This window comes from Hipposideros armiger, unplaced genomic scaffold, assembly GCF_001890085.2.
Source record: "Hipposideros armiger isolate ML-2016 unplaced genomic scaffold, ASM189008v1 scaffold_107, whole genome shotgun sequence".
Lineage (NCBI taxonomy): Eukaryota > Metazoa > Chordata > Mammalia > Chiroptera > Hipposideridae > Hipposideros > Hipposideros armiger.
In genome coordinates, this window is record NW_017731457.1 from 3,281,206 (window position 1) to 3,307,040 (window position 25,835).

General features: G+C 47.1%; 1 protein-coding gene across 8 annotated transcripts in view; it reads right to left on the reverse strand.

The window, feature by feature from the left end:
- The window catches only part of CUX1 (cut like homeobox 1), a 376,257-nt gene that overhangs the window by 170,817 nt on the left and 179,605 nt on the right, over positions 1-25,835 (reverse strand). For all 8 annotated transcript variants that reach the window (XM_019646871.1, XM_019646870.1, XM_019646872.1 and 5 more), the window contains exon 4: positions 2,085-2,163. In XM_019646871.1, the coding sequence (XP_019502416.1) occupies positions 2,085-2,163 (79 nt within the window). The remainder of the gene's footprint in view (positions 1-2,084; positions 2,164-25,835) is intronic.

Here is a 25,835-nt window from a genome sequence, read left to right on the forward strand (position 1 = left end):
GAAGGGGAGGCGAGTGGGACTGGTTCAGCCAGGTTTCTGTGTCAGACTCTAAGGCCAATGGGACTCTGGCTCTGCCTCTTCCTGGGGCAGTTGGTTGGCTCTCCTGGGCTCCTGGAGCTGGGCCACATGGCATGTAGCTAAAATATCTGTCTCATTATTCCCAAGAGCTTCCTCCAGTTTTTTGAGATAGAGTATGTTGCTATTTCTTGCAGCCAGAATACTTAACGCGCCCCACCAGTGTTTCTAGGTTTGGCGGGACTGAAGCCTGAGGCACACAGACAGTTACAGCACCCTGACTCCCTCCAGCCGTGTGACTGTCAGGAAATGCAGGGCTATTGACCAGGCCCTTACTGTAAGCCTCGGCCACAGGATTACTTCATCTGAGCAGTAAGCAGACTTCAAAACACGGGTAGAGTGGCTCCGAGCTCCACTCCTGTTTCTCAAGGAACTTGTTTTATCTGTCAGATCACAGCATTTGTAAGACAGGAATACCTGGGATGTGGGTAAAAGTGATCTATGTGGCACGCCGATGGACTTTGATTATTACGGAAAAACATCAAACATTTGCTCCCACCATCTTAAATTGAAACTGCAAACTTTAATTCTTCAGCCCAAAATGGTAATTACAAAGACTATCACCAATATGAGAAAAATGCTGATGGTATACTGTTAAGTGGAAAAAGGAGAACGTAAATATGTGCCCATATTATGATGAAAATTCTATAAAAATCATATATGTACATGAATAGGGCCTGCTCAGACAAAGAGAGGGCACTGATGAGAAAACATGGTCTCATCTTTTTCTACGGGAAATTAGGATGGAAAATAACCGCAGAAAAAAAACCCCAACAATTTGTTAGAGTGGCTGCCTAGTTGGGAAACTTCACTAATGGGAAACCTAGGTACAAACTGGACTTTTAAAAAACAGTGTAGGTTATTTAGAAAATAGTAGCTAAATGCTCTCTGGGTCTTTGACAAAGATGAAATAAGTCTTTCAACTAAGTAACCAACACAAAACCTGCATTTGCACAAAATCATGCCAGTGGGACAGCCAAGCTACCAGTGCCCAAGAAAGAGCTGCCCTGGACATCAAATGATCCATTTGCTGTGAAGACACCATCTCATGAGCCACGGTCAATGTCTTCCGGGAACCCCTACTTGGTTACAAACTCTTGCAGAAAACCAAAGGCTGGAATTTGGAACCAAGTGCTGGATAAGCTCCTATTACAACAAAAGTTTAGGACAAGGAAAACCATTCTCTGTCACTAGGCTGTTCCCCTACACTGATCCATTTCACAAATGAGAACACTGAGGTCCAGAAAGGAAACGGAATGTGAAGAGGGCTTCACAGCAAGGCCCTGAGTAATCTCTATTAACCCCAGCTCCCAGTGGAGATAGCAAAGCCCCCGGTAGACCCGAATTAGAATACAAGTTCAGGTTTCCGCTTTGCTTTTAAAGCAGTTCTAGTAACGCCAGTAAATCCACATACTTGATTGTAGGTAATCGGGCTACCATTTGCCCTTGGCTATCAACCTTAAGTAAGTGAAAGACTTGGCCAGAGGTCACTGGTTCCCTGAATGACCTGGGAGGGGATTGAGGCATTCTGACTGCTCTATTAAGGCTGTTCCTGAATGTGGAATCAGTCCAGAACCACAAATACCCATGACATCTGAAGAGCACACACACAAGTTCAATTGGGTTGTTGGAAAAGTCATGACGTCTTTTTTCTGTTTTTCGTTGCAAAAATGCATCGACTTTTCCGACAATCCAATATTTCTTCTCCGTAAAACGTGCTGCATTTTATACCAAAGCTATATATAAGTAGCGACACAGATTTGAGTTTCTGTATTTCCAAAGGCAACAACTGGAGGTTATACATTGACTTTTAACAAATGCGCATCTAATTTCCATACTTATCCAAAGTCTGGGTTTTGGAAAATTCACGATCCCAGAACTCTTTGGTTTCACAGAGAAGTTGCCATTGATGGCGTAATTCTCTTTGGGAAGCTGAGAAGAATAAGACTGAAACCCACCAAGTCTGCAGACACAATGTCCGCTAGTGGGTTATCAGTGCATGGGCTTACCTGGGACATCAATCAATCTTTTGTAGACATTCAAGAAGGCTGCCTCAGCCTCTTTGCTTCTTTTACTCAGTGCATCAATCTGAAAGGGAATGGAAGAAAAAAACAAAACAAAGAGCTCAAAATTTGTCAAGAGGTAATTTAAAAATCATTACACATCTAGTGAATTCCCACGACAAGTGGAAGTCTGATTTTTCCATGTAAATGCCAGACAGCTGGGCCTCCAAACTCTTAGAGGAAATGTCCACAAACACACGAATGGCAGACAATTCACATGGGCCCAGCCCTTGAGGGCGCACAAGGAAAGGGGCAATGCTCTGAGATGAAGTCATTCTCAACACATACGAAAGGGGAAGAACACATTCAAACACCCAGAGCACAGTTCTTAAATCTGGGGGTTCCCAGATCCTCTTTAAGAATTTTAGGAAAGCCAAGGACCGCCTTCCTGGAAAGACACACCCACATCCACACACACGGTTGGTTATGCATTCTATTTTAGGGCACTCATGTTCGCTAGTGTTCTGTCCATGGAATTCACAGAATCCACGAATGGGGCTGCAGCACCCCAGAGAATGTGGGGGTCTGTTAGGGTGGGAACACGGATACATGGGGTAGAGTGATGGGTGATGAGACTGGACAGATGAGGGGGGCAGATCACGTGGGCCGTTGGTGCCCTTTGTGGAGGAAGACGACCTTCACTGTCTGGGCGTAAGAGTGGAAGGACAGGAGGGGACAGGAAGGAGGCACCCATTCAGAGGCTGCTGCCTTCGCCCAGGTGAGAAATGTGTAGGGCAGTAGGGCTGAAAATCAAGGACAGGAGGTTAATCAGAGAGATTAAGGTCCAACTAAGTCGATGTGAGGCACAGAGGAACCAGGTGAGTCAAGGATGATGCCCAGGTTTCTAGCTTAGGCAGCAGGCAAGTGTCCGTGCCGGTGGCCATGACCAGTTTGCTTCATGAACTAGCCCAGCTGAGCTAGTTTTCCTCCAGGGTAAAGGCTATTCAGAGAAAGGTGACATGTGGAACTCCTGAGTATGCCGGATGCACATCCAAAGAGCCTCCGAATGTTAGACGGACTCAGTAGGCATTCTGCTCACCTAACACACTTGCTGAGACACCAGGTTGCTTCTACACCTAAAGCATACAAGATGCTACATGCACGGGGTGCATACTGGCTCAGGAAAAGGACACTAAATTATATATTCCTCCTGTCCCCTCACAGAATTATACGCTCCATCTCCAACGTTATTAAAGAGGGAAAAGGATATGGTTTAATTACAGGGCCTCTCACCTGAGACAAGCCACAATTTGTTGAGGACTGACAGAGGTCACCCAATTAGGGGTGGGAAGACCCTGAGGAGCTGGAGCCAGGTCTCAGGAAATCCCATGCAGAGCACATTAGTATGATGCAAGCATTTCCACTTCGAACAACTGTGCTCCAAAATGGCTATTTGAAGTCAGCTGTTTGGAACTTGGACACATTTTTACCCCCCCATAAAATAAGTTGTGATTTAGGTGCTGGAGAGAGAAGCTTTCAGAATAATCCATAAAGGCTACTTTAATATGACAAGATAGTTCTCTATTTTTAAAATAAATATTTTTCCTCTGATTATTACAATTCATGCTCATTGTACAATTAGAAAAATATCAACAATAACGGGAAGAAAATTAAAATCATACTTCTGCTAGTTACTGGTGGAAGTCACCCTCTGTCTGGTCTGTAGTTCCCCTCAATTCTTTCTTCTACTTTAAAAACTATATGGTTGAATGAAATGTAGGCATATAGGGAAGCTGTAGAGACAGCAGGTAGATTTGTGGTTGTCTAGAACTGGGGACAGAGAGGATGGGGTTTGGAGGACAACAGCTAAGGGGTAGAGGGTTCCTTTTTGGGGTGGTGAAATATCTTACAATTATTGTGATGATGATTGCATAATTTAGTGACTACAGTAAAAGTCAATGAACTGCAGACTTTAAATGGGTGGATTATATGGTATGTGAGTATCTCAGCATCTCAAAGCTGTTAAAAATGTGTGTGTATGTATATTTGAAATCAAACCATACATAAAATTTCATATTGTGCTTTGTTTCATAAATCTTTTACAATAGATGTTTTGAGTAATAATGGGTTCGGAGTTGCCTTTCCAGGTGTCTGGAACACTTCCTGCGTGCCACCTGAGAGTGCATGCCCATGGGGGGCAGTCTGCCCAGAAAGCAGGGCAGATGCCTTGGCTGCTCTCCATCCCTCTCGATACCCACAGAGACCCTCGCTTCCTGGGTATTCTGACTGACCGCACAGAGGGTGACTGTCTCTGTGGTGGGCAAAGATGGGATCTAGCAGGCTCCTAAAATGCCACCTTCAGTCTCCTGTTTGCGCTGTTGAAGGGGACATGAAGATGGGGATTGGTCATCCACACAGCTCATTTGAATTGTGTCTGCCGCCCCCAAAGATGCTCAAGTCCTAACCCCCAATACCTATGAATGTGACCTTATTTGGAAATAGGGTCTGTGCAGGTGATCAAGCTAAGATGAGGTCACTAGGGTGAACTCTAATCCAATATGACTGCGTCCTTATGAAAAAAGGAAATTTAGACACAGAGACAATCACCCGCACAGGGTGACCTCTACCTGAACATGAAGGCAGAGATCGGGGTGGTGTGTCCACAAGCCAAGGACCGTCAAAGATCACCAGAAAACCTCCAGAAATCAGGGGAGAGACCTGGGGCAAATTCTCTTTCACAGTCCTCAGAAGGTCAACACCTTGACCTTGATATTGGCCTTCTGGTCCCCAGAACTGAGAGACATTAATGTCTGCTGTTTAAGTCACTCACTTTGTGGTACTTTGTTGGAGCAGCCCTAGCAAACTAATAGGGACCATGCTTCTGAGCCCTCTTCCTGTTCCCTTTATCCACTCATGCAAGAAAATTCAAACCCAGTCCTGAAAGAACAAAGTCAGGCCAATGAGTTTTTATCTGTTAAAACAACAGGACAATGAGGTTTCTTAGGAGAGGTGATGAGTACTCCATGCGTGGCTGTTTCTACTTGATGAGGACCCCCACCTCCCTTGTAAAATTTTCAAACCCGGAAGAATTTATTGATTCCGGGAGTTCTGATACTTTCTATGCTTGTTCACTGCTTTGACTCCGCCCCACGGCCAGTGCCCTTGTCCAGGCCCTGGCCTGGAGTTTGTGTTTTGGTCTATGGTCTGCCAGCTCCCTCTTTGTGGTGGGCTTTCCCTTGCTGCTGCCAGGACATCCTATTTCTACGTGTCTGCTTACCTGAATGCCCTGCACTAGCATCTCTGCCTGCTGAAGACCCACCTGTGCTGTGATGCTCAGTGTGAGCCCCACTTCCCCCAAGAATGTGTGTGTCGGGTTCCCTCCCGCAGGTGGGGTTCTGAGTTTGGACGGGGGAAGGTGGACTCTAGAGCCAGGCTGATCGGACTTCACTGTACAAGGAAGTGAGAGAGCCTGCCTCCCACGGATGGGTGGTTAGATGAGCTTGTGTGAATAAGGCGCTCAGTGCGCAGACAGGGCCGGGCTGCACAACAATGAATTTGTCATATTCAAGAGCTTTCTGCCAGGGGCCCACAGCTACAGCCCTGGAAGCAGGGCCCTGTCTGTCCCCCTTATCATTCTGTGAGTTAGGAGGAAAGACTGTCACCCTCATCTCCGTGCCCTCCACGCCTGCCTGCCGTAGGTGTTCAGGCCCGTGTGCGCCAGCCTTTCAGATGGTGAGCCAGGGCTCGCTCGGCATGGCGGCCCCTCACACGAGGGGAGATGTGCGAATGAGAAAAGGTCTGGGGTGAGGTCTTAAGGCACAGAGGGTTAAAAGCAGGAACTGAAATTCGACATTCAGCCTGAGGTAGAGAGTCTGCCTGCCATCCCCACCCCCTTACAGCCATTTTGAGGAAGGGCAAGGACAGGTGGCAGGACTGGGGCAGACTGGAGAAACTGACTGCTCAGGCCCTGGCCCAGGGTAAAACCTGTTCTGCTCCAGGGATCAGCCTCCCCTCCTGCCACGCCTCACACTCCAGCCCCACCCAGTTACTCCCTATTCCCTGAATACATGAGCAATTTCCGCACAGCCTGGAAGGCGCCTCCTAGGAATGTTCTCTGATCCTGGAGGCTAGGCTGATCCATCTCCCTGCTGCAGCCGCTCCCATCACCATATGGGGCTGTTCCAGCACTGCAGCTAGGCTCCCTTGGGAGATCCTAAATTCCTTGAAAGACCAAACTATGCTTTCGACTCAGCTGCCTTCCTTCCCAAAGACTAGAACGTAGGTAGTTGTTTAATACATTTTTATTGTGTGAATGAAAATTTATCTAAATTGGTCAACTGTTTTATCCACATAGGTGAGCAAATGGTTGAGGTATCCAGTTTTAAATCTTTATGAAAATGCTTAATATGTAAAGAGCGGCTTGTTAGTAAGCATTTGTTTCACGTGCTGATATGATGACAGCCACTTGGCTGCAGTAAGCGCACTGGAACCATCTTTTCCCACTGCTCACACCTGACAGCACTCTCTCTGCAGTGAGCTGTGTCCTCACTCCAGCAAGATGCCCAGGGGCTTCTACGGCGAGTTTCCTGGATCCAACAGTTACCTCTCCAGCAACATCACTTTATAATGCTGAGTTTGTGTTTTCTGTAATACCAATTAAATTTAAAAAAAAAAAAGGTCTATAGAAAGGTACTAAATCTCAGACAATCAATATTTGCTTACAGTAGTATGAAAACTGAGAGGCCATGTTTGGAGACCAAGTTCATAAAAATCAACTGAGATCCCTATGATTTAGAAGGGGTAAGAAAGGACCCAGCCGTTTGGGTGCCAACAGGGTTGTGCTATGGCATTTTGGGAGTCGTGTGCTACGTCAACTTATTGCTCCCAATCTCTGTCCATCATCCCTGTAGGAGGCACTGTACATCTCTACCCATGGCCACACAGCTTGTGGTATCACGGCACCTTCCATGTGGGTGCTTTCCCGCCCCACTGATGTCAGGCTTTCCCTCCTTTGACGCTTCAGCCTGAATTGAAGCTACCCAGTGTTTCCAGTTTGGTCACTGCAGACCAGTACCTACCGGGTTTCCCTAACTGTCGCCTTTCCATGGGGCATGACAGTGGCCCTGGGTAATTGTCCTAGAGCCCAGAGAGAACATGTGGCCACCATGCCCTGTGGCTTCTCCTCACTCCCAGACTGCAAACCCACATCCGCAGGCTCGAGTTCCAGGACCCTTCCCCACACAGCCCTTGCTTACCCTGCCCAATCATGCTTCTCCTCAGCAAGCTTCGGTCCCCTCAGCACATCATGCCCCTCACGCCTCCAGGGCTTCACACCCCATATCCTCTGCCTAGAATGCCCTTTGCCCCAGTTCTCCTGTCACAAGTCAGTCTAGGTGACACCTCCTCATGGGGTCCTCCGGACTTCCCCAGCCACCACTGGTCACTTGGTCCTTGTGCCACCTGAGCTCTAAACCCCTCTCTGCCACTTCCCACACTGTGTGATGATGACTCGCGTCTGTGAGCTTCCTCTCCACCACCCTGTGGTCTGTCCCAGGCTGGGGCAGGCACCTTCCTCTCTCTACCCCAGTACCCAGGTCTTAACTAGCGCAGGAGGCCGCCTGGGAAGTGTCTGTGAATGAACGAGGGTGGATTCCAGGCGGAAAGGGCTGCACAGGCTAAGGGATTCCTTGAAACTCGCTGTTGAATTCTGCAGCATTGATCACTTTGGAAGATCAGAGTGGAGAAGGCAGTCTCCTACAATTAAAAGCTTTAAGAAAAGCTTTTACTACTCACCAGAGTGTAGTCTCGTCTAAAAAGTGGGAAGTCATGACAGCTAGGCTCTGATCTGGTTTAGGAAGAGCACACCGCTCTCGGCAGAACAAGGAGCCCTGGTGAGGCAGCGTCAGCAGGGGCAAGAGGAGGGAGGGCTCCGAGGCTGGAGATGAACTAGCCAGGTGAGGCCATCTCCAAAGTGGGGAAAGGAAGACCTCTTCATGGGCTTTAAGTAAGTACAGTCCACACCCTTATCCTCGGAGGATATGTCCCAAGACCCCAGTGGATGCCTGAAACCATGGATAGTACCGAACTCTATATATACTGTTTCTCCTTAACAGACATACCTATGATAGAGTTTATGAATTAAGCATAGTAAGAGATTAACAACAATAAGTAATAATAAAGTAGAACTATAACAATGTACTATAATAAAAGTTATGTGATGTGTTAAGTAAAATAAGGATAACCTGAACACAGCTACCGAGATACTACAACAGTTGATCTAATGCCCAAAATGGCTACTGACTAACAGGCGTGGAGATGCTGGACACAGGGGAGGTCTACGTCCCGGGTGGGATGGAATAGGATGGTGCGAGATTTCATCACGCTACTCAGAATGGCTCAAAATTTAAAACCGACAAATTATTTATTTCTGGACTTTAACATTTAATATTTCTGGGCTGTGGCTGACCTCGGGTAATGAAACCATGGAAAGTGAAACTGTGGATAGGGGTGACCACTGTATTAAAAAGGCATGTGTGCAAAGTGCCTACCACTGGGCCTAGCATTTGGTGGGTACCGAACACTCTCGCAGCTGCTATTATTACAATGAATGCTCTGCTTGTACACTGGGGGACTCCAAAACCTCCCTGATGGTGGCCTCCGTCTGTGTGCCACAACTGCTGCACACTTAGCTCAGCAGGGAAAGGATGCTATTCCTCTGCACGCCGGGGTACACCAAGTGGGCTGCTGTAGGCACCCCAGTGCTGCCCAGCTGGTCCTCCCCACCAGGCCACACACAGGGTGCCTTGTCACACCAGCTGTGAGGCAGATACAGACAAAAGCACGGGCTTTTACAGAGGCCCAGGGGATCACCCCAAAGGTATGAAACAGAAAGACTGGTCCTGATGCTTGCCCAGTGCTGTGTGCTTTGAAATGGAAAGGCTCATCTTTCCAGAGTGCCACCTGGGCCTCACCAGGCAAAGGTGCGCAAGCAGTGCCACCTGGGGCCAAGAGCTTGGATATGGTGTTGGAAGAGCAGGGTTGAGTCCCAGCTCCAGCTCGAACATACATACAGTACCTCAGCCACCGAATTAACCTCTGTGTTGCTCAGTTTCTTTGTCTGCCAAATGGGGAGAATAAATCTTGGTTGCTGTAAATGGTAAAGGAGCTGCCATATTGGCAGCGCCACTTCTCGGATGCAAAACCTTACCAAGTCACTCAGAACCTGGCCTCTAAGCAACCCCACTCCAACCAAGGATATGATGACACCCCAACACAGTGCACTGGGACTGGGGCTGGGCATGGGACCGGAGGCCATGTGGTTGGTGGAAAGAATGTGTGCTTTGAAGGCACACAGTCGGGTTTGCAACCAGACCTGGTGCATGCTTGCTGAACGACCTGGAGGTGGGTTACTTAAACTCTGTACACCTTGGTTTCTTCATTGGTTTGGTGAATACCTCCCTCCTTGCTGAGGTATTATGAAAATGAAATGTGAGAATCTCCCACATTAAGTATAAGATATGGTCTCGAGTGCACAGAAATCGACTGAACGTCAGTAACTTCCCCACGAAATAGAAATCCAGCATTTTCTTCCCACTGTACCACAGGTTGTCCCCCTTTGCTATTCAACCAAGCAGAAAGCCAAAATGCTTCAAGTCTTAGGGGACGAAGACACTTACACAACATTTAAGACACCATGGTGACAACGGTGTGCTCAGAAATAACCCACTAGCCCAGACCCCAGGAATTTACAAGCTAATGATTTAGAAATAAACACATCCCACTAACAGAATTTTCAAATCGATGTGCTCTGCTGGACTATAGGCCAATAAGGATCAGCAAGAGCTCTAGGGAAACGAGAGAAGAGTTTTGTCTCAATCCACCTCTGCGTGCAGAACTCTTTCAAGAGCAAAATTGATTTGAAGAGTCACGTGGAATACCAGGAGTCAACAGACAATGACCAAGGTCCTGTCCAAACCAGATGCGTCTGCAGCCACAGCTTCGGAGTTCTAACTTTAACTGAACACAGCCATGCAAAAGGAACAGACGTGTTTTCTGAAGAGAGATCACCATAGCAGACAGAGCCCAGTAATTCTCCTCTAGGTACACATTTACTTAACGTTTGGCAAGAACTAGTCCTGCCATTGCTGTTAAGAGTTCTATGGGGAGACCAGAGAGGACCTGGCATGGAGGGAGCCCCTCTTGCAGCACCCTGGTCACCTCTGGAGAGATGTGGAGAGAAGAGGGGCTGGAAACGAGCAGGGAAGCCCACCGCTACCACCAGCTTTGTTTCTCAAGGTCACGTTCATGACTTCCGACACCCAGATGGAGTTGAGTTGGGAAGAATTACATGCATGACACTCCCCATCGCAGGACTTACTGGAAATCCCTATAGTGCTCAAAGCAGGGTGGACAAATCCCACAGGAAGCTATGGCTATAAAAACAACGCAATGTAGACCTGGGCAATGACACAAAACTGTGTCTTATGGACACTGATGGAAAGATTCCGTAACTACCCCCCACCCCCAAAGTTCCTAAGAAAAGGAAACTGGAGAAGCCCAGAAGAAGATGGTGCCATGAAAAATGAGTGGGGAGAGGAGGATGTGAGGTCATGGAGAGAAGGTCTGTGGCAGTGGACAGTATGACAATAACAGTAAAGACAAGAAAACAGCAACAAGCATTTCTACCTTCCTTTACAATTGACAAAGCCCTTTCATGTACAACTGACATTCTGGCTGTCAAGATATATCTAAAGGGCTGTTGTGGGGAAGATGGATTACTATCTTCTCTCTCAAAAAACCCCAGAACCAACAGGTAGAAGCTACAGGAAGGCAGATCACAGCTAAACAGAAGGAAAACCCCTCTGCACTTCAGAGGTGGAATGTGCTAGCTGCCTGTCTCACTTAGTAGTTTATTCATTCCATCATCTGGTCAATAAAATCATTTAAAGAGTGGTTAAAATGTGCATGGTGGTGTGCTGCCCTATCTAGAGCCTTCTATTTTCACTCCCAGAGGGCTCAGGATGGGCGGTGCATTCCTCCATCCCCCCACCAGTAAACCACAGCGGAACTGTGGGGAAAGCTTCCCAGAGGATGTACACCTACCTGGAATTTTTAACACACTATTTTTTTGTGAACAGATAATATATGTATAGAGTAGAAAAATTTAAAGGTATAAAAACATATACTACATTCAGCAAAGCTGCACAATACAAGATTAATAAACAAACATCAACTGTCTTCATATACACTAGTCATAAACCATCTGAGAGTGAAATTTAAAAATGTTCATGGATTGGAAGACTTAATATTGTTAAGATGGCAAAAATCCCAAACTGATCTACAGAGTCAGTGCAATTCCTATCCAGATCCCAGATGGCTTCATTGCAGAAACTGAGAAGTTGATCCTAAGATTCATATGGAAATGCAAGGGATCCAAAATAGCCAAAACAATCTTGAAAAAGAAAAACAAAGTTGAAGGACTCCTGCTTTCCAATCTCAAAACTTAGTACAAAGCTCCATGAACCGAGGCTGTGCGGCACTGGTGTTAAGGACAGACATAGAGATCAGTGGGATAGAGAATCCAGAAACAAATCCTCACATTATGGTTAACTGGTTTGTTTTTCCCTTTTTTTGAAAGATTTTATTGGGGAATTGGGGGAGGCGAACAGTGCTGGGGAATCGGGGGAAGGGGAACAGACAAGTTGCTGTCCTTTTGTTCTTCAGTCTAGCTGTGGAGGACGTTGCTTCACTGGCCCATGTTGGTATTATCATTGCGCTCTTCCCGGGTGAGGCAGATCAGTCGCCCGGTCACTGGACGGCCGCTCACAGTGGCTCTTGGTAGCTCACGCTGGCTGCCGGCCACACAGCTTATGGCAGCCCACTGCAGCAGGGGCTGCAGCCTACACCGTGGCTGGCGACTCAAGGCAGCCCAGCTCCAGGTCGAGCTGTTGTTCACCATCTTAGCTGTAGAGGGCAGTGTCACTGGCCCTCATGTGGGATCCGACCCGGGGCCTTCCTGATCAGAGCTGGCGTCCCAAGCCAGCTCTTAACCAACGCGCCACTCGGCCGGCCCTGTTTTTTCCTTTTTGTATTTTGTGGCAAACTGCTTTTTGACAAGGGTAAAAACATAATTCAATGGCAGGGGTTGGAGGGAGAGAGCAATCTTTCAACAGATGATGCTGGGTGGGACAACTGGTTATCCACATGCAAAAGAATATGGATGGAACCCTACCTCATACCATATATAAAAATTACCTCAAAATGAATCAAAGACCAAAATGTAAAAGCTAAAACTACAAAACTCTTAAAAGGGAACACAGGTATAAATCTTTTTTACCTTAGCTATGACACCAAAAGCATAAACAACCAAAGAAAAAATAGATAAATTGGATTTCATAGAATTTAAAACTTTTGTGCTTCAAAGGACACCATCAAGAAAACAAAAAGATAATCCACAGAATGGAAGAAAATTTTTACACATCATGTATCTGATAAGGGATTAGTATTCAGAATACATAAAGATCTCTTGCAACTGAACAACAAAAGGACAACTGAATTAAAAAACGGACCAAGGATCTGAATACACATTTCTCAAAAGAAGATAGACAAATGGCCAATAAGCACAGGAAAAGATGCTCAGCATCAATGGTCATTAGGGAAATGCAAACCCAAACCACAAGGAAATACCACTTTACCCCCACTAAGATGGCTATTATCAAAAAGGCAGATAATGGTAAGTGTTAGACAGGATGTATAGAAACTGGAAATGGAACCCTCACATACACTTCTGACAGAAATGCAAAATGATACAGTCACTGTGGAAAACAGTTTGGCAGTTCCTCAAAATGTTAAACATATTACCATATTACCCAGCAATTCCACTCACAGGTACACACCCAAGAAAAGCAGAAACGTATATCTGGGCATACAATTGTACATGAATGTTCACAGCAGCATTGTTTACAATAGTCAAAAGGTAGCAAAAACCCACATGGACATCAACTGATAGTGGATAAATAAAACGTGGCATAGCTATACTATGGATTATTTTTCAGCCACAAAAAGGAATGAAGTACTGATATATGTATGCTACAACATCCATAAATATTGAAAACAAATAGCTAAGTGAAAGAAGTCAGTCACAAAAGACCATATAGTGTGTTATTTCATTTAAAATGTTGAGAATGGTCAAATCTATAGAGATAGAAAGTAAGTAGATCAGTGGTTGCGAAGGTCTGCGGTGGGGTGAATGGGAGTGACTCCTAATGGGTTTGGGGTTTCTATGCGACGTAATGAAAATATTCTGGAATTAGACAGTGGTGATAGTTGTGCAACTTTGTGAATATACTAAAAACCATTTAATTGTAAAAAGAAAATAGCTCCCCCCACACACACACACACAAAGGGTAAGTATACAGTGAAAAGTAGGTCTCCTTTCCATCCATGTCCACCCAGCTGCTTGGCCCACAGGCAAAGATTCTCTTGTGTATCTATTCAGAAATATTTTATGCATTTATAATCATCTGTATACACACAATGTCTTTCTTTTTTAAAAACAAAACACAAATGGTAGAATATTATAGATACTGTTCTGCATCTTGTGCTTTGCACACTTAAGGTGAGTTTTCAAGATGACAGGAGATGAGCTTCCTTCGTGGTGGGAGGGGTGGGGCAGGGGCTTTGGGTGGGTGGGGAGCCTCAGCAAAGCCAGGAGGCTGCTGAAATGGGACTGTTCAGAGAAATGCACGTCTGTTGTGCCTGGAGCAGGCGAGCCGAGCAGGGACACAGGAGGCCAAGGAGCAGGCAGAGGCCGGATGCGGCGGGTGGGGGGAAGCTAGGCCAGGGGGCAGCAGCTTTATGCAGAAAGGTACTGGGCATCCCTGAGAACGTCAGTCAGGAGTGACATGAAGTGATCACTGGATGGGAAGGCAAGTCCACGGGAGGTTGAGAGTCCCTGAGGGAGTGGGAGTGACAGTCCAGGAAAGATGGAGGAAGCTGTGTGTTGGGCAGGAGGGAGCCAATTGGAGTGAGGTGAGAGAAGCAGAATTCACAGGGTTTGAAGGTAGATGTGGATCCTCCCAGAGTTCTGGCCAGCATGGCTGGGGGCTGGTTACCTCCCGAGATGGGGAATGCAGAGGTGAGCGTGTACGGGGGTGGATGAAGGTTTCAGGCTTGTAAAAGGCCCAAAAGGAAGAGCTCCAGGGGGGACCTAGGCCTGAGACAAAGGTCTGGAACCTCGGCCCCCAAGTGGCCCAGAGGAGATTACTCAGGGAACATGGATGGAGAGATGTGTAGTGAGGACCCCCGAACGCTGGGGCTGATTCCTGGGGGGAGAACCGGTATTTCAGAGCTCCAACTAGAACTACCATCCAGCACTGCTTTTACAGCATCTTTAATTTTTAATATTTTATTTTGAGGTAATTACCGATTCATGTACAGTTGCATGATCTTCAAATATATACATATGACATCTCTACTCTACAGGGCAGACTTTTCATTATGAGACAGAGAAGCTACAATGACTCATTCAAGGTCACACTGGTAAATGAGGATGTCAGGATGCAAATCTAGATTTGCGTGGTCTCAAAGCCTGTGATTTTTCTGTCTGGTTTTCTCTGCTACTCTAAACTGCCTCTCTAGGAAGGAGCCACCAGAGGGGTGGGAGGGACACTGGAGAGACGCCAGGAGAGTGATGGAGGAAGGAGCAGTGTATGTGCCCCTCACACCGAGTCTGCTTCCACATCCCTAGAGGTGCCAAGCCTAACATGGATGCCAGGAAGTACTCTCAGCAGGCCTCTGAGCGCCCTGTGCCCACTGCAGGACGCAGCTGTGTGCTGAGGGCAGAGGCACCAGTCTACTGTTTTGCAAGAAAACACACACTCAGAGTTTACCCGGGGAGGAGGCCAGGCCCTGTGTCTCCGGGTCAGATTTGCTCTCCCAAGTCCCCAAACACCAAAGGTCTCAGACATGAGGAAGAATGGGGCTGGGGCGGTGGGGTCTGAACCAGGAGCTGGAGGGGCTCCCTGGGGAGCACAGCTCTGTCCCAGGTAGGCCCCTAGGCTCCTTCTGTAACAGCCCTAGAAACTAGTCTCTTTCCTTTTCGTGTTCATACTATAAGTCAGCAGGTTTCTCTCTTCTTATTATGCTGGAAAAGAAGATGTAAGCTCACAGGAAGAGTCCTCTTCTACTTCTGAAGCAATTTCAAGATATTTTTCATGTTTTCAGACTTTTGAGTCAGATGTTGGAGTTCAAGTCTCAGCTCTAAGGCTGATGAGCTGTGTGGCTTCAGGCAAGTGACTTGAGTTCTCTGGGCCCATTTTATCCTTTCTACAGAGGTGATCGTAAAGGCTCTCGGGGCTGAGCTGCTGTGCAGATTAAACGAGATGACAGAGGTGAAGTTTGTGCACACAGCTGGAGCCGAAGAGACGTTCTCCTTCCTCTCCCCCAAGGGCTACGCTCAGAGTCCATCGTGTTTCAGAGGAACCTGCTCTCCAGCTTAGTCTCCATTTCCTGCTGGAAGGCTTTGCTAGCACTGCCCTTCACCCCCAGTCCTGCCACTCTGAGTCCTCACCGATGGCCTGAGGAGGGAGCAGCCCCGAGCAGAACAAGGGGGCAAGTCCTGTTCTGTTCCCTGGTGAGGACTGGAGCTGGGAGGCTGCTGGCCCACCCGGCCAGGCTGTCTCCTCCTGGCTGGCCACTTAGAAAGCTCTGGAAGTTGTACTTAGAGGGGCACTGATGAAATGGACACTGAGCCTGGATTTTTTTCTTTTTTTTTAAATTAACAGTGGTCATGTCCTTTCCACAGGGCGAGTGGAGTAAGTATTTGGCCGAATCTAAACCTCTGAGTTGCAACCCATGACCCTGCTCAGTCCACTTCTGATCTCAAGGGTTGTTTCGAGACTTGTCTGTGCAGGTGGCTAGTGAGCATGTGACTGAATGCTACTGCGGGGTGGCCTCCTTCCATCTGGGAACATATGCTGGAGGTGGTGAGTATGTAGTGACAAGAAGGCGGCATCTGGTTGGACATAACAAGGATCGAGGAAGCCAAAAGCCTGGAGCTGGGGGGCCACAGACCTCACTTCCACTCTGTACCTCACACTCACAACCACCCTCCTGCCAGGTCACTTGTTGGTGAAAAATGTCCCCAGCACAGTGATGGGAAGGCTGAGTGAGGTCATGGAAGTGGTGATGTGTAGACATAAAATGCTGTTGAAATAGTTATGAGCAGAGAGAGCAGCGGTGCAGCCTGACACAGATAGGGGGAGAGATGGAATGTGGGCTATCCACATGGAAGCAAAAAAACTTCTCCGGGTCCTCAGCAATTACCAGTGTCCCTGTACTCCCTCCCCCGGAGTCACGCACATACGTTCACAATCCTCCTTTTGACCATCTGGTCCTTGGTGTCAGTTTCATTTAAGGAATTACTGCATTAAATTGATGGAACATTAGTAAAACCTAACTAACATCCAGATTGAGTTTTTTCCATGGGAAGAGAGATCTGCAGAAAATAAAATACCTCAGTAATTTAAATTCCACAGTATTCAAATAAATACTATATGACTGAACATTACAAGTTGAATAATTTTAGTCTAGGAAAAAAACCTATTAGCGTCAGTCTAGTCTTATAGACAAATACTACTTCTAATCCTCATTTAAATCTATTCCACAAAACCCTCACATTTATCATGAGGAAAAAGAGGCACTGAGAGGTCAGCTGACTTGGTGAAGGTCAAGGTCACTGACTTGAGGCAAGTCAGGCCTCAAACCTATGCTTGTAAGTCTAGATCCAGTGCTCCTGCCTTCATGGCAAAAGTGACTCCTGGTATCAAATGATTCCATGAATGGGGCTGGGGGTGTAAGTAGACAGAATAGAGCCTTTTTTATAGACAGAGAATGGTTTTGATTTATACACTGAGGGTCTCTATCTATCTACCCATCCATCCAATCCATCCATCCAATCCACCCATCCAATCCATCCATCCATCCAATCCACCCATCCAATCCATCCATCCATCCATCCATCCATCCATCCATCCATCCAATCCACTTACCCACCCATGCATCCATCCATCCATGCATGCATCCATCCATCCAATCCATCCATCCATCCATCCATCCATCCATCCATCCATCCATCCATCCATCCAATCCACCCATGCATCCATCCACCCATCCACCCTTCCATCCCTATCCTTTACTGAGGATCTGCTATGTGCCACAAGGGGACATGGATCCTGCTCAAAAGCAGTGTCTGCATTAATTACTCATTACCATATGCCAGGGTCTAGTTCAGGTCTAGCCCGGCACACAGTAAATGTTCAGTAAATACTGAAGGAAAGAATGAATGAGTAAACCCTGTTCTCCAGAGCTCATGGACATGAGAGTGGGACACGATTCAGTGTGACCAGGGTCACGGCCTGGCCACAGTAGTTGAGCAGCCATGGAGGGCGGGGTGGCCCCTACTGAGGTGATCCCATTCAGCTGGCCACAGGATCACTTTGGTGGCTCCGTGAGTGTGGTTCCCTTTTACAGGACCTGTTTCCTGAGCTGTCAAGGAGCAGAAGTGCAATGGGCAAGTCCTGGGGCTCCTCTGGGCACTGGAACATCCCTTTGTCACGTGGGACATTGAATTCCTTACCTGTGACCCTCTGGTCTTTAGAGCCTTAGGTCAACTCTTCCAACATATCATTTTACTAATTGATTCTAGAGCACTTTGAGCTTGCTTTCCCCTCCATTTCAATTCAGTTCATTTCAAATGAATGAGCATTTCCCAGGCACCGTCTGTGCACCAGAACACCGGACACCGGAACCCTCCGTGCCCTTCTTCGGCAGTGGGGTCTGCTGCTGCACCCTTCGGGAACCTATGCTCAGGGCTGCCTGGCATGGAAGCTCCGGCAGAGAGGCAAGTGACAGTCGAGGCAGGCCCACCACGTGTAGGTCCGCGTTATACACATCCAAGAACGCTAGCAATGGTTACCGAGAGGATGGTAAAAATCATTATCTGCTGAAAATATTAGATTTGCTCTGGATTGTTCATTACATACAATGGCTTAATAGGACTTTTATTGAATAGCTGCAGAGCTCTGGGCCGAAATCAATTTGTCGTACACTCGGAGTTTTGATATATGCTGTTGACTTCCACAACACGGAGCAATTTGTAATAGCTTTGGCTCGCTGTTGTTTTCAAAGCTCCTGCTACATCACAAGCATTTATTTCTGACCACAAAATTACATTTATTCAACAGAAAGCAGCTCCAGGTCTTTAAGAGGTTAACTTCTGGAGTGCTTGGCTGCTCTCCAGCCCGTCGAAGGATCGGCGCTGGCGCGGTGGCACCGGCGGTGGCAGCAGCGCCAGGCGGGCGGCCGTGATTAATAGACTGCTGAGTGTGCCCCTTTCCACATGCATGCGGCTCGCTCCCCTGCTCCCATAGATCATGGGCTTAGCCTCAACATATCTGACTGAAATTGAATTTGGCTTCTCTCTCAACCGTTCATTTCCTATGTTATGCAAGGTTATATCCTTTTCTGCATGAGCAGAACCAAACCAGCTGCAGCTTTGGAGAAGAAAATGTGTTTTCAATTAGGAAGCTGGCCTGAATATTGAACCACAGTCCTACTGCTCCCCTAATTGAGCCATCATGGAGCGAGTCTACAGGAAGACACCATATCACCAGGCCTTCGGATTGTACTGTCAGGTAATTAAAACACACCATTACCACCATGACTGCAACCACTGTCACCTCGACTATCACATCTGTGAAAAAGCCCGAGTCTGAAGACGGCTGTGTCACATGAGAAGGAAGGAAGTCCCTGCCAGAAAAGGGGTCAGGACAGCAGGTAGTGTTGGGGTCCTTGTGAAGGCTCCCCAGTCCTTCCAGCCAGAGCCTGTCGGTGTCCTCAGGATGTGTAGTCTGCTCCCTGCTTGCCTGTCAGGGACACTAGGTCCCAAACTCGCAGATGCCTCTGACGCCTCCGGGTGGGGCACCAGCCTTATTTTCCTCATGGGTCACTAGGAACCCAGTGCAGAGCCTTATACACAGCACCCAGTGAGTACTTATTGATGGGGGAGAAGCAAGAGGGAGACAGAAATTCAGCTGAGAATACCTTAAACAACTCAGGGGGCGAAGGTGATACAAAGTCTAAGAGATGATGCAGACCCTTGAAAGGAGAAAGCGAAAAACAAGCAGAGGCAGTTGGGGAAAAGGAACGAGGGAGGCAGACTTCCAGTTAGATCTTAAAGGATGGAGATGACTTTCACAGGTGAGGAAGAGCAAAAAGATCCAATAATGGAGGTTGTAACTTTAGGAAAAGGTCAGAGGCAGGAAACCACAAAAGGCATGTTCAGGGGACGGTAAACAGACCAAACCTTTTGGCGGGAGCAAAAGCCAAGGACACGAGGCCTGGAAATAATTTTAAACTAAATCAAAGAGCCTTACATACCATCTAAGTGCTAGAGCGGCACAGTCCCAGAACTTGACCTAGAGGAACTGTCCTTGGAGGGAACCTCGCCCAGTGGTTCCTACAGTCGGCTACGAGTGAGAATCGGGGTGGACTTTGTAAAATCAGGTTCTTAGGTCCCACCCCAGGTATGATGAAACAGAATCTGGGGGTAGGGGAGCTGAATTCATTGGAACACGGGTGATTCTCACGCAGCTAGCTGGTCCCTCCAAGGACCAGCGTTAGGAACCAGAGACCTGGTCCAGCCTTCCCTAATACCATCCTGCCCACGACACTGAATGCAGGAATGCTAACTGCAGGCATGAGGGGACATAAATATGTACGCATGCCTGTACACATGTGCGCATGCACGCACACATACGCACGCGCACACACACAGAGTTCCTACCCTCTAGATTTCAGAGCCTAAGGCTTTGTATAGGGCAAGTTACACTGTGTCCCAATAACTAAAATACAAAGGCGGAATGTCTTCAGGCTCAAAATCAAGAAAGATGCAAAGGAAGCTCTACCAGAGATGAGAAGGGGATGGGTTTGTTTCTGGTGGGGTATTTGGGGATGACCTGGAGGGTCTGGCATTTGTGTTGGGCCTTGAAGAAGAATGAGTAAAAGCTGACCACATCCCTGACAGGTGGTCCTCTAGTTTGAACACCCCCAGTAATGGGAAACTCACTACCTTAGATGGTGGCTCGCTTCATTTTTGAACAGCTCTAAATGCTGGAAAAGACCACTTCTGTCTGCAGATGACAGTCAACCCGAGTATTAGTCCACTGGCTCACACTAGACTTCAGAGCTCTGGGGCTTCCTGCCAACTAGCTCCATCACCCCCTCATTTTCCCGAGGAGCAAAGTCAAGCAGCAGAGGCCTGGGGGCTGGCATAAGGTCACAGAAGAGTGCGTGGCAGCGCCCGGGCAGACTCCCAGGTCCAGGTCCTCTAACTCCCTGTGAAATGTTCTTTGAAATAAAGCACTCGGACACCCTGGCTTTATTTAGACATGGCCTTTAGATCTGAACACTTAAATATGTTACAGCGCAACAGATATGGGCCACAGGACATCCTTGAGACTCTTAGTAACTTTCAACTAATTCATGGACTATTTACCCAACTTAATCCATTTCATCTATTGTTTGATTAAAGTCGGTCCAAGGGCCCCGCAACGTGCCCGAGGCTGTAAGCTTCCCGCTGTACTCAGAGCTCTCCATTGGCCCAGAGCCTCTCACAGCAGCTGACCACCACGACCCCCCAGCTCCACCTGCCCAGGCCCTGCTGACCTGCCTCCCGCCCTCATGCCCCCGGGCCTTCTTTTTGGCTTCTGGTCACCCAAGCACGGTCCCTCCTCAGAGGGACACTTGCTCTGCTCTGCCTTCCACTCTCTCAAGCTCTGAGTGTGGCTGGTTCCTCTCATCACTCAGGTCTTACCTACCTCAACCATCACCTCCTGGGATGGCCTCCTAGGGCAGCTGTCTCTGAAGAAACTGCCCTGCTCCCCCCGCTCTTCTCCACTTTCCCATCTACTTCCCTCACAGCGCTTGTCACCATCTGACATTACTCCTTGTGTTCATTGTGTTTCTCTTCACTGGAACATAGGTTGCAAGACGGCAGGAGCCTTTAGCTCCTATTTGGTCCAGAGCTGCAAAGTCAGCTCTCAGGGTTTTACTGAAGAACAATATGAACGGATAGCAGGAGTGAAACCTAGCACCAGGCAACGTGGGGCTACGTGGCCCAACTGCGGCTCTGAATGGTGACAGTGTGTTACACCTACGGCGGACCTTCGGTACAAAGGGGAGCTGCAAATAATTACTTGGCTTTCCATGTGTGCCGCACTGGCAGGTGATACTGGGATGAAGTCACAGCCCGCAGGTAGATGGGCCCCACACCTCCAAGGGGTGCAGATCAGGTCACAGCAAAGGGTGTGCACACGGTTAGTGATATTCATGTACATGCAGGACCAGGCATGGAGCGCCAGATCTGACACAGGAGGGGTAGCTAGAAGGGGAGGGGAGCCTGAAGCCGCCTTTGCCAAGCACTTTACACACATGAACATCAATGGGTCTCATTCAAGACTGGAGAGGCTGACTGAGATGAGAGGGATGGAAGGCACCCCCCCACTCCCCAAGCAATAACAGAGTGCACCAACACTGGAGAATATGGCCGGGGTGCCAGACAGCCCCAGTCCTGCCACTGTCACCTGTGTGATTTTGGGTAGTTTACTTACCCTCTCTGGGCTTAGTTTCCTCATCTGTAAAATGGGCTGCTGCCTTCCCCACCCATCTAATAGATACCTAATGCATGTCAAGAGGGCTAGGAACTGGGTATACAGACATAAGAGAATCTAGAGAATGGTGGACATAATAAACTCACAAATACAATGAGAAAAGTGCCCTGAACAAAAGGACAATGTGCTATAAGAGTAAGAGGGCCTTGGTTTGGACTGATGGTCAGAGGGTGTGACATCTGAGGTAAGCCCTAAAGGATGAGCAAAAGAGGGCTGGACAGGAGGCTGGGAGAACAGGGTGGGGCCGAGAGAGGAGGGGGCGGCATGGCCAGGCACCTGAAGGCTGAGGTCAGGGTTCTGCGTCCACCTCAGGGGCACTGGAAGCCTCTGGAAGTGTTTGAGCAAGGAAGTGACTTGATCCCAGCTGATGCTTGGAGGAAAGGTAGGGGTGGGGTGGGTAAGAGCTAAAACAGGGACCAGTTAGGGACCATTGCAATGGTCTCAGTGACACACGGCAGCTTTGGGCAAGCGTGTGGGTGGTAGGGATGGAAAGAGCCAGGCAGATCTGAGCACACTTCAGAGAAAGGATGGAGGAAATGGGGGAGTACAGGAAAGAGAAAGCTGAGCAAGATCTCCACTGAGGCAACTAGATGGATTGGGGAGTTATTCCTAAGAAGGGACAGATGGAGAAAGAGGACGTTTCAGTAAGTGTGGAAGTTGGAGAAGGGGAGGTGGTTGTGGGTTACGAGTCATTTCCTGTGAAATACAGGCAGTCTCAGATGAGCAGGAACTCCACAGAGGACCGAGTTAGAGAGAGAAATCTGAGTTGTCAGCATACAGATACTGAGAGATTAAAGAGCAAACAATATGTGATTCCGAAGTCTGAAGGAAAAGAAGAAACTGCCCAAGGAGGCTAAAAATCAATAGCTAGAGAGGTGAACTTTGAACCCAGAGGGCAAAATGTCATGGGCTGTCAAGAGAAGGAATCTGTTAGGGGAGTGGGGGGGGTGAGGTGCGCTGAATGTCACTGAGGTGAGAGGGCGGGGACTAACAGGGTCAGGGTAGAGCGGGGCGGACGCCAGGCTGGGGTGAGCTGAAGAATAATGGTACACTCACAGGATGGGGATGACTCTTTGGAGAATCCTGGCCGAGAGGGCTGGGGGACAAAGGAGGGTTGGCGTATCTCTCTCTGTTTCTCTCCACCCATCCTCTCCCGTCTCTTTCCATCTCAAGATGGAACATACTAGCACTAGGAGGAACGCTGATGAGGAGACTCCAGTAACTAGCAGAGACTGAAGATACAGGAGAGGAGATAACTGCAGGACTGGTTCCTGAGACAGAAGGTATGCTCCAGTGCCCATGTGGAGGGGCTGGTGTTTGAGGAAGGGACACTTCCTCCCATAGTGAAAGCCAATGGAGAAGATGGGAAAAGCTTTGGCGATGTGGTGACAGGAAGTTAGAAGCAGCAGCCACTGTCCATTATTGTGAAGACTGGGCGAGCATAAGCTTGAAAAGCACCGAGCACAGCACTTGGAATTGCTAAGTGTCGCACGAAAGCTGTACTGAACATTATTACAAATGTGCTATCCCCCTCAGCCTTCTCAAGTGCATGGCCTCACCGGAAGCATCCACTTGCCTGGAGATGAAAATGTATCACAGGTGAAATGCAAAGAGAAGGGAGAAGATAATATTCAGCTCTGATATTCCAAAACAGAATTATGTAGTGATTATCTTGTAAGCATGATTATTTCTTTTTGAAAGAAATAGTTCATACTTACAAAATAGCAAAATGAACACCTGTGACTATGGACATTCCCACAACACTAGAGACCTTTGTGCCTATTTAGATAATCTCTATTCTGAATTTCCTGTTTCACCATTTCCTTGCAGTTCTATTATGTAATAAAAATCGATATGTGTCCCTAAACAATGTTAGCTCAGTATTGCACATTTTTGCATTTTATTCACTTTCCCCTGCTATGTAATATTCCACTGTATGACTGTACCACCCTTTATTTTTTCTACTGTTGATGCAAAATGGGCTGTTTCTGCTTTTTTACTATTTTCAAATATTCCTGAACATGTTTTCTGGGGCCCATGTCTAAGTTTATTTAGGGTATATAATTAGGAGTGGAACTGCCCTCTCAAAATATATGATTCTTGGGCCGGCCGAGTGGCGCATTGGTTAAGAGCTGGCTTGGGACTCCGGCTCTGAGCATCAGGGCCCCGGTTTGGATCCCACATGAGGGCCAGTGAATCTGCGCCCTCTACAGCTAAGATGGTGAACAACAGCTTGACCTGGAGCTGGGCTGCCATGAGTCGCCGGTGACGGCATAGGCTGCAGTGAAGCTGCAGTGGGCTTCCATAAGCTACCGTGTGTGGCCAGCAGCCAGCATGAGTGGCCAACAGCTGATGTGAGCTGCCAAGAGCTGCCATGAGCGGTCGTCCAAGGGCCGGAGACCGATCTGCCTCACCCGGGAAAAGCGCATTGATAATACCAATATGGGCCAGTGAAGCAACGTCCTCCACAACTAGACTGAAGAACAAAAGGACAGCAACTTGTCTGTTCCCCTTCCCCCAATTCCCCAGCGCTGTTTTCTTCCCCCAATTCCCCAATAAAATCTTAAAAAAAAACAAAAAACATATATATATATATATATATATATATATATATATATTATATGCTTCTTTAGCTTTGGTATCTGATGCCAGACTGGTTTTCAAAAGGGTTATACCAATTTACACTCCTACCTTGACTTTTGACTTTTGGCTAGCCTGGAAGACATGAATAAGTTGCACTTAAATTATTTTAATTTGTGTTTCCCTGATTACGCGGTTGAGCAACTTTTCACACATTCAGTGATCATTCAGATTTTCTCTTCTGATACTGCCATTCATGGCTGTTGCCCATTTTCCTATTGGGATATTTGTCTTTTTCTTATTAATAGGTGAAAGTTTTTTATATTTCTAAATATAATCCTTTGTCAACTGTATGTGTGACAACTGTCTCCTCTGGGTTTGTGACTTGAGGCCAAGGTTACCCAACATATGATCTGCTCACAGTATAATCCTAGAGGGCACCATTCACATCGGAGGCATTTGAATCTTGATTATGAAAATGATTCAGATGGGTGGAATCTTATAATGACAGGTTTCCAACAGATAATGTAAAATGTCTTGAGAAAGGTAGAGCCTTTTACTGGTTCACACAAAGTGAGCAGTGCCCTGGGCTTATCTTTTCATTTTCTCTATGGTGTCTTCCCATGGTCAGGGATGGGGATGGGGAACTTTTAAATTTTAATGTAGCTGAATGTAACAATTTCTTCCTTTATGGTTTCCTGTTTAAGAAATCCTACCCAACCCAAAGTCATCATGTCCATATTTTCTTCTAAAAGGTTTAAGGTTTTGCCTTTATTTATAATTTGTGTTTGCAGATGGTTCAAGGTAGATATCTAATTTCATTTAATTCCATAGGATAACCAGTCACCAGAGGACCATTTATTAAAAAGTCCACTGTTTCCTCACTGATCTGTAATGCTATCTTTGCGATATATTTGGCTTCTATATATGCACAGGTCAGTTCTGATTCCTTTATTATGTTTCACTGCTGTATTTATCTATCCCTCTGCCGATTACTGTAGCTTTGATAATCTGGTAGGCAAATCCTCCATCTTGCTCTTATTTCATATCATCTTCACCATTATCAACCTCATATAAATTCTAAAATGAGCTTTTCAGGTTTCATGAAAAATCCTGTTGGAATTTTGATTGGAACTACAATGACTTACTCTATAATCAATTTGGGGAAAGCTGGTATCTTTACTAATAGTGGGAATTTCTATCCCTGAATACCATATGTCTCCCCATTTAAATCTTTACTATCTTTCAACAGAAATATTATTCTTTTCTCCAAAGAGTTTCTATGCATTGTTATACTTATATATAGGTATCCTTTATTTTTTTTGTTGCTATCTCTAGTGGTACCCTTTCCCAGTTTGCTGTTGATATAGGCATGTAATTACTTTGTATACTGACTTTGTTTCTAATAACCTTGTTAAATAATTGAGGCTCACTTCAAAAATGACAA